Source organism: Centroberyx affinis, unplaced genomic scaffold (assembly GCF_046629955.1).
Source record: "Centroberyx affinis isolate AG114_WGS23_722 - 3 ecotype Tasmania unplaced genomic scaffold, CSIRO-AGI_Caff_v1 ptg002128l_1, whole genome shotgun sequence".
NCBI lineage: Eukaryota > Metazoa > Chordata > Actinopteri > Beryciformes > Berycidae > Centroberyx > Centroberyx affinis.
The window spans coordinates 446449-455795 of NW_027280450.1; the positions used below are offsets into that span (position 1 = coordinate 446449).

General features: G+C 42.0%; 1 protein-coding gene across 1 annotated transcript; it reads left to right on the plus strand.

The window, feature by feature from the left end:
• Window positions 1-67: 67 nt before the first annotated feature.
• On the plus strand, window positions 68-7350 carry nln (neurolysin (metallopeptidase M3 family)). Its single transcript, XM_071531766.1, has 13 exons — window positions 68-183; window positions 1523-1773; window positions 1880-2028; window positions 3037-3141; window positions 3269-3371; window positions 3459-3619; window positions 3854-3981; window positions 5031-5405; window positions 5742-5943; window positions 6053-6239; window positions 6379-6507; window positions 6690-6826; window positions 7001-7350. Exons 1-13 carry the CDS (start codon window positions 143-145, stop codon window positions 7142-7144), a joined length of 2112 nt encoding a protein of 703 aa, XP_071387867.1. The 5' UTR covers window positions 68-142; the 3' UTR covers window positions 7145-7350.
• The last annotated feature ends 1997 nt before the right edge of the window (window positions 7351-9347 follow it).

Below are 9347 nucleotides of genomic sequence, written 5' to 3' on the forward strand. Positions count from 1 at the left end.
CGCATCCTCGGCGCCTGCGCACTCACAGCGGAAATAAGAAGCATTTTCCACATGCAGCCCTGCTGAGGCTTTCAGGAGCAACAGTGAGAGAGGGGCAGCAGAAGACTGAGGTTTTGCACGAAAAACGCATGAAATCGCCGGCATGTGTTCGTTAAGAGTTGTAGCCTGCCAAACGCTTTGCAGGTATGCTTCAGCACACTGGTGAACAGCTGCTGTGTTTAGTAACTTCAACATCTGTGTGACAGACTGCTTTGTGTAGGGGGCACTGAAATACACCAAATGTAAGCTATAAGTCTTGACTCATAGCTAAGCTGGTGTGTGGCTCGGCAGTTGCGCCTATTAAACATAAAACAGTTTGAATTATCTGACCTTATTTGCTTCAGAGCACCAGTCACGGCGCTGTTTACAAGGTTTGGTTAAGATTTGGCATAGCTTACAATTGCACCACGCTTTCATTAACTTGTTTTGTGAAGTTTCCATTGCAATAAGTAACACTATAGGCGGCTGACATGGGAAACGGTCGCCGTTTAGCACGGGAGACACGCAGACCACGTTCATGTTTCACGTTCCTCGGTGTGACCTTGAAGAATTTATTGCTTCTTACTATAATAAAACACCTGCTGGCTGCAGCAGCGGGCGGACACTTCGTTGTTTTAACTACAGTTGGCCAAAATACAAAAACACTAGAGTATGCTAGCCTGCTATTCAATACTAGGCAGTTCTTTGATTGGGATACCAGTATTATGTGAGCAACTGGGTCAGGGCCTGGGGTATTTTTGCTTTGCATTTGCTTAAACGTTCTTCTTCTCGACCTTTATTTATCCAGGAAAAGTTGACTGACCACGCATGTTTTTTTTGTTTTGTTTTTTTCCCATAAACACCTTGTTTATTATTATGCACATTGACAGCTGGGAGCAGTCTTGTATAACGACTGTCTTCTACTATTAGTCTCTACTGGGGGGGGGGGGGGGGGGGGGGTGCCTTGCTCAAGGGCAAGAGGGACTTAGTTTACTCACTTAAACCCCAAGGACGTTTTCCCAGTTGACCCAGGGTTCTGAACTGTCGACTTTATCACAAGTCTGCTCAGTAACTGCTTCTCTAACCTCAAGGCAAATACCGCCCAATGGTTGTTTCAATGAGAAAATGCACTTTCGATGTCAATTTTTTCACCCTGCACAACTTAGAGCTAGTTTCTTAACAGAAATGTTGGCTAAATTGTGCATGACTCAGTAAAAAAAAATTAAATAATCTTCTGAATAGCAGTGCACAACATTGGGGATCATGTCTCTATCGGCCAAAGAATGGGAAAAATGGCTGTATGAACATGATGAACTTAAAGTGACAAGCCATAAATAAGCTGTTTATGTGACATACACATTCTGTCACTAGTTAAGACCTCTATCCGATTTCAACCTTACTGCCATTATTTTTGCAGAAATTTACCCTTTCAATTGCAATTAGAAGAAATGTAATACGTTTTTTACTTACAAATGAAAATGACCATATCTTTATTTTTCTGCAGAGTGTCCAAACCTTTTTTGAGAATGACCCTCCAGAACGGGTCTTTGATACCTGCCAGAGACGGCTCTCAGGCCGCAAACAACAGGAACACGCTAAGATGGGACCTTTCTCCAAATGAGATCAAGACCATGACAAGCAGCCTGATTAGTCGAATAAAGAAGGTCTATGATGACATTGGATCTCTAAATATAGAGAAGGTCTCTGTTGAAAACACCCTGAAGGCCTTGGCCAGTGCCAAGTTGGAATATGTATGTAAGTAATTTTTGAAATGTATCAGGTCATTGTTCCTTATATTAATTTCTGTTACACAAATCACACTGATATTCATGGTGTACTGTGTTTTTCTTCTATCCCCTAGCATCGCGCCACGTTCTGGATTTCCCGCAGTATGTCTCCCCTTCTAAAGAGGTTCGGTCAGCGAGCACAGAGGCCGACAAGAAACTATCTGAGTTTGATGTGGAGATCAGTATGAGGGAAGATGTGTTCAAGAGAGTTATTGCATTGCAGGTACATCTAATATCCTATCTTCTATATCCACCTTTATATACACGTCCCAACATGAGGGAGTGCGGGAGGCATTACTCACACGAAGGCCTCTAGTTCATAATGAGTGAGGTGTTAACCTTAACAGACATGGCTTTGAAGCTGATTAAGTCTAATGTGGGAGGACTTGATGCATTTATCAAGGCCTGTATGCCAATGATAGAGGTTATTTTTAATGTTGCATGTCAGCCAAAGGGCAACTAGTTGGAAAGTCGATGTGCAGGGATTAAAGTGTTTTACATTAAGGGTACAGGATGTCTTCTCATGCCCTCATTTGACACCGTTGGTTCACATTTAGCTTGTGAGAGAGATTTGATCTGATTAATGGTAGTGGCTAATGTCAAATGTCATTCCAGGTAGGAATGATGACTACTATGCTAATTATATATATATATATATATCTATATCTATATATATAGATATAGATATACAGATATTATTATATTGATTGAAGGGATCAAGTTGCTGTCCTGAGTCTTTTTCACCATCGCTGTCAACTTCTGTGGACTGAGCACAGCTTCAGTGGTCTCTTTGAAAAATAAATAAATAAAAATAAATAATATATTTATATAATATAAATATTTCATTATTATATATATATATATATTAGTATATTAGGTTAGCATAGTAGTTCTAAATGGGATGACATGGTATTAGCTACTGTAGATCAGATGAAATCTCACACCTTATTTCAGTTTGTCATATACATATGTATATGACAAACTGAAATAAGGTGAAAACAAGGTGTTGCAGAGATTGGCTCAGTTCAAGCTGTCACTGAGGGCCTGAAGCAGCCTGAGGCTCAACACAAACATGTGACAGTAGGAGCTTTTCCAAAGGCTGTCACGGGTATAGAGCTGGCTGGATGACAGAGAGCATGAATAAATGAATAAACATGGAAACACATAAGTCATGCCAATAAGACTCTACCAGCTTTGAGCAAGTGTATTTGTTTTGTTTGCTTATTGACAGAAAAACAATCAAGACAACCTTACACCTGAAGAGAAGAGATTCCTAGACCGACTTGTTACATTAGGCAAGCGTAATGGACTTCACCTGTCACAAGATATACAAGAGGTGAGGCAACATGGGAGTTGTTTTTTAATACTTGAATGACCATATCGCAAAAACAAAGAGTGAAAAGTCAAGTAGTGCAAGGTTGAGTTCATATTTTAGTTACACTTTTCCGCTTTTGTTTCCCAAGGAAATAAAGAGAATATCCAAACTCATAAGTGAACTTTCCATTGAGTTTAACAAGAATCTGAACGAGGAGAATACTTTTCTTCTCTTTTCTGAGCGTGAATTGGGTAAGCTTATATTAATAAAAATCAATCTGATGGACGTTGTGCTTTCACTCTGTCACTTGTGGCTTGACACGGGCTTCTTCTCCAAAGGTGGGCTAGCAGACAGCTACCTCAACGGACTGGAGAAGACCGCAGATGGGCGGTATAAGGTCACACTTGAATATCCCCACTACTACCCTTTGATGAAGAGGTGTCACATTCCTGAGACCAGGAGGAAGATGGAAACAGCATTTCACAGCAGGTGTAAAGAGGTAATTGGAGTCTGATTATAACATTTTATATATCCTACACTCTCCTGGCCATACCAAGCCATGTGTATATTGCAGTTGATCCATATATTTCGGGAGGTGCTGAAAGAGATAATACTGTTACTGCAAGTATTGTTTTTTATGTTCCGTGTTAAGTATTTAATACTTTATATAATGCACCTGTTAAACACATTGTCAGATCTCCATATCCAGTTCTTCTATCACATTTATTTTCAGGTAAACACAGCCATCCTTGAGCAGTTGATAGAGCTGAGGGCAAAGGTTGCAAGCTTACTGGGTTTCAGTAGCCATGCAAACTATGTGCTGGAGATTAACATGGCCAAGAATCACACAACAGTACTATCACCAGGTAGCGCGCGCACACACACACACACACACACACACACACACACACACACACACTCTCACTCTCTGTTATTCAAAATAAAAACACGCACCCTCTGATAACAGCTTGGCAGCAGCAAAAGAAACTTTATTCAATGCTGGACTTTTTTTTTTTTAATCATTTGGCATCCCAGGGGAACTAGATGCAGATTCACTACACAAGCAGTTGAAGGGGAAGACACAGATTGTGTTTAATAAAGGTTTTGGGGAAAGGAGAAGTGAAATCCCAGGAAATCCAAGGTTAAGACAAAACCTCCCATTTGTGGCTTTGGCTCTCATTCCTCTTCTCAGAGTGGGTCTCCCCCCAGCAGTCAGCCTGTAGAGCAGAGTGGAGAGAGAGAGCAGCGGGGCTTTGTGTTTGTGGTTGTTGGGGACCTACTGTAGCACGTCCCCAGTGGCGGCTGGTTTGGGTTTCCATGGGTGGAGGAGAGAAAGAGGGTGAGACCAGGTGAGCCATAATACACTGGTGTATCCAGCAGCGTTCTTAAATAAACCAAAGTTAAAGCTGACTTGCAGTGAGAGGAACTCTGAGTGTCCACCAGCCTCTTGGCGGACATTGGAGAGGTGTTGACTCTCCATTCCAGACTAACTGTGTGCCTGCTGGGTCAGTTAGTGCCTCACTGATTACCTGATTGGTGTTGTGTGTGTCCAGGTCCTAGTGCCCACTGACCGCAGAAGTTGGACTGGAAAGTATGTAGTGCATCCCCTCCATCACCAGGTTTCCCCTGGTTTGCCACAATCTTCAACCAAACTGCTGCACATGCTGATTCTGTGATGTTCCAGTCTTGTCACGTAGCAGTTTATTATTGGCCCATGGAGCGTCATAAAAGACATATTCCATATCTCATATTCCAAGTCTGCAGGACACCAGCCCCCTGCCATATTCAAATATGTTATTGTAATATGTTATTTTAATTTTATCTATACAAGACTGCTGGACTTTAGAAATTGAAGTGTATCTGTGTGGTGTGAACATGAAAACAACTATTTTTTTCTCACTTGGCCCATATTTTACAGATAAATTCTATGAAACATTGAAGCCAGTTGGGGACAAGGAGAGGAAATATATTCTGGCTCTAAAGAAGAGGGAGTGCTTGATGAAAGGCTTACACTATGACGGACAGATCAATGCCTGGGACATGCCCTACTACATGAACCAGGTGGAGCAGGTCAAGTTTGCTGTGAACAAGGACAAACTAATAGAGTATTTCCCACTCGACTTGGTGACAGAAGGACTGCTCGGTATCTACCAGGACCTGCTGGGTCTCACGTTCACAAAGGTGAAGCATGCCCACGTGTGGCATGAGCATGTCAGCCTTTATTCAGTCCTGGACACTGCAACGGGGGAGGAGATCGGACAGTTCTACCTGGACCTGCATCCAAGGTAGTGTATGTGCGTCAGTTCTGACAAAAAAAAAAATCTATATATACTTTTGTCAGTGCTGTGCAGGTTTAGTATTCTCATATTGCAAACTACACAGCAAACCTTACTATCATACCCTTTGATGTACTTTTTAGGCTTAAAAATTGACATAAATTTGACATAACTTGATCTGTCATTTGGGAAAATATTTAAAGACATTGAGCTGTTGCTATCAATGACTAGATTTCTAGATCTTTGTAATGGTATTAGCATTTTTAATGGCCTCTGTAAGTGATATTATGGGTGTTCATATAATGTTCATGTCTGGCCATGACACTTGCCGTCTTATCCCCCCAGAGAAGGAAAGTATGGACACGCAGCCTGCTTTGGGCTTCAGCCTGGTTGCCTCGGGCCGGATGGAAAGCGCAGGCTTTCAGTGGCGGCCATGGTGGCTAACTTCACCAAGCCCAGGAAAGGCTGGCCCTCTCTCCTGCAGCACCATGAGGTGGAGACGTACTTTCACGAGTTTGGTCACGTTATGCATGAGCTGTGCTCTAAGGTAGGCCACCGTGAGCATGCTACCACCAGCTTCATTAAAGAGGTTTATTGTGTGTTGTTGTATGTTCATGAGAATTGGAGAGCGTTACATTTTCCCCTGTATGCATCAGACCACGTTGTCAGAGTTCAGTGGGACCCTGGTGGAAACAGACTTTGTGGAGGTGCCCTCTCAGATGCTGGAGAACTGGGTTTGGGAGAAGGAGCCTCTCAGGAGAATGTCTGGTCACTACAAGGACGGCAGCCCGATCCCAGACACGCTACTCGACAAACTCATTGCCTCCAGAGTAGCCAGCACCGGTAGGATACAGACATTTCCACCAAAAATAAAATAAATTTACATTTTGTGGAAGATAAAATCATCGTTTGTATGGTTAACCTCTATGCAGACATGAAGTGCCCCTGCAGATATGTTGACAGACTTCTGTGTCCTCTGCAGGTCTGATGAACCTGCGTCAGGTCGTCCTCAGCAAAGTGGACCAGTCGCTACACACCAGCCCTCCTGCAGATACAGCGGAGGTGTTTGCAAAGCACTGCCAAGACATCCTGGGCGTCCCCGCTACTCCAGGTCAGCTGTAACAATAGGCAAATGTGTGTTACAAGTACATACAGGATTGAGAAACATCAGTGCCAAGATGTCTTTCAGTGATGTGCAATAGCTGTGTAATACTGTGAAATGTTTTTTGTGTGTTTTTTGTGCCACGGTTTTCGTAAAGTAAAAGTAAGCAAGTAAAAATTTCTTCTCTCCAGGTACAAATATGACGGCCAGTTTCAGCCACTTGGCTGGGGGATATGATGGTCAGTACTACGGCTATCTATGGAGTGAAGTCTACTCCATGGACATTTTTTTCAGTCGTTTTAAAAAGGAAGGCATTATGGATCCAAAGGTGCGATGGCATTACATTAATCTTCAAAACTTTCATCTTCATGTCAAGTAGCATATCTGTCGTCTTGTATGATCATAATATTTGTCAATGCAAATCTTGGAAATATTGGAAACATTCATTTGTCTCTGTGTGGAGCATGTCCTCATCAGCATACTGTATGTGCCTTATTTGCAGGTTGGAAGAGAGTACAGGAGGGTGATCCTGGAAGCCGGCGGCTCTGTGGATGGGATGGACATGCTGAAAGCCTTTCTTGGGCGTGAACCGTGCCAGGATGCCTTCTTTCAATGCAAGGGACTGATTAAGTCAGAAGAAATATAAATATTGTATTTTGATATAGCCATTTATACTTTTATTTTCTTTTTTTATTTAAAGCAAGGTAGGCCTGTTTCGCCAGTGGTCTAGATGCAGGTAGAAAAGAAAATCGGTTTGTTTCATATGAGTGTTAATGTCATCATGTAGAAATGAGTGAATGAATGAAATTGTAGGAATTCATATGGTGAATTTGAAAACTGTAAAACCAAAACTGTCTTTGATGACACATTGTGATCTGTTCACTTTGGTTTGGTCAAATAAATGTATAACTGATCTGTTCTTAATTTGTTTAGTCTTGACTTTCTTGCGTGACTGATTACTGTTTTTAAATTGTGGTGTTTCAGCCACAGGCTCTTTGTATCTAGGTAGGTTTATGTGCCAGTGTAATCAATGGTCATGGTTGCCGACTGCTTTGGTGAAGTAATACAAGAAATGTGAAACATGCCAGTCTGGACGTGCTAGGCGGTCTGCTGTTTAGATTAGCCAGCATGTGATCAGACATGGCACTATCAGTCCGCTGTGAGGACTGGGTGCATAAAGTGCTGTTGAGCAAGAAGTGGGACTGATTCAGTAAAACTGAGTGAGCTGTCCCTGCACTGACTGATGCTGTGTGTGTGTGTGTGTGTGTGTGTGTGTGTGTGTGTAATCATGTACATGGCAGATATGAAAACCACCTAGTTCAAGTCCCAAAGAGTTTTTACAGTGTCTGTTGTGGGTATAGAGTTTTGAAAGATAAAGTTCACAGACACGTACATACACACTGGGTAGTGTTCTGTCAAGTTTTCCTATCTTTCTTGGGACTTGGGACTAAATTTGTTGAGTTGCACATTCCCCTGAAAAGATTGAGGCAGAAAATGCATCAGTTGTACTTCCATCCTAAGCATTGCAACTATGATATTAAGATATCTCCAATTATTATAGGCGCCTGTGGTGGCACGCTATGCAATGCATTATAACAGCTACAGAAAGCTTTATTTGAAAACCATTACAAACACTATATATGCTGTTTCATAGGAGTCTTAAACTGCACTTGGGTAAGACTGCTCACAAATAGCTCCACTCTGTAATGCATCTAGCATTTCCTGGAAGATTCACCATCAGATGTTACTGAAATTCAAAACCCAAATACTCAAACTAGTGATCACACGCCTGCAAAAGTATACTGACCTTGCAGTAGACCTATGTCAAGATGCATTGCTGTAATGACTTGGCAGACCTTGAAGATCTCTGTCATTAAGAGTAAGATTAAAAAAAAACAATGTCTCCAATACCATGTTTTCAATGTATGTGGCTGAGCTAAATATTTTTTTGTTGTTTGGGCCTGCTTAGTTAAAAAACAAGTTGTATCTCCACCAGGGGGCGCCGCAGGACAGCAAATACCATGGGGCTGGTGGGTCGTAAAAAAAAAACATGAATTTAATCGTGTGGAAAGGGGCTGTGCTGGAGATTCCTATTTTTTCTGTCCTTGAATAGAAAAATCGCTGTATGTGTATTTTGCCCGTTAAGACTTGGACTCAAGTGGTGAAAATAGTGCTGAATATGGTTAGAAACGTTTCTTAATGTCTAGATGGAGGTATAAAATAAGAGCTGCCCCGATTCTGGGGCATTCAAAGTCATCCACCTCCCCATATGTCTGAGTCTACCCATCATATTGTTTTTTGCCCAGTCCAGATGTATTGTTTGTAATAAAGGTGTGTTGTCAGTAATTGGTGCGGAGACCTTGTGGTTAGCTGTAACCGTAAACACCAACAAAAAATTAAATATAGACAATAGATTGTGGGAGATACAGCGCTGTCTGACTTGGTGCCTCGGCCAGAAAGTGGAAACCATCAGTCTCTCGGTGCGGCTGATAGACGACTTCTGGTGGACAGCCTACTCCTACATGTAGGTCCACAGATCGCAGGGAACAAACCCTTTCGTCGTGTTCTTACAGGCTCAATTAGCTTCACACTCGACTCTGTCAAAGCTGCATTTTTGTAGATGATCAAGCGAAAAGGAAATTATGACTGAAAACATCTGGGTGCGGCACACTTCAGAGGAAAAGGTTTTGCTCTGGCGGAGGTCGTACACATTTTTGCCTTTTGTATTTCCTTACTGAGTGTTGTGGACATTTTGGATTCCTTTTAATGCTCACTCTCACAAAGTATTTTCGATTAAGGGGCATATTTTTTATGTTTGTCGCCTCCTTCGGTTGATTTGTTGAGGTAAC

What these genes read in the sequence shown, in the direction of transcription:
- nln (XM_071531766.1), top strand. Translation starts at nt 143, where the DNA reads ATGTGTTCGTTAAGAGTTGTAGCCTGCCAAACGCTTTGCAG. An exon ending in AGAGAGTTATTGCATTGCAG is followed by an intron (nt 2,029 to 3,036) that starts GTACATCTAATA and finishes GCTTATTGACAG; the next exon opens with AAAAACAATCAAGACAACCT. An exon ending in CTTTTCTGAGCGTGAATTGG is followed by an intron (nt 3,372 to 3,458) that starts GTAAGCTTATAT and finishes TCTTCTCCAAAG; the next exon opens with GTGGGCTAGCAGACAGCTAC.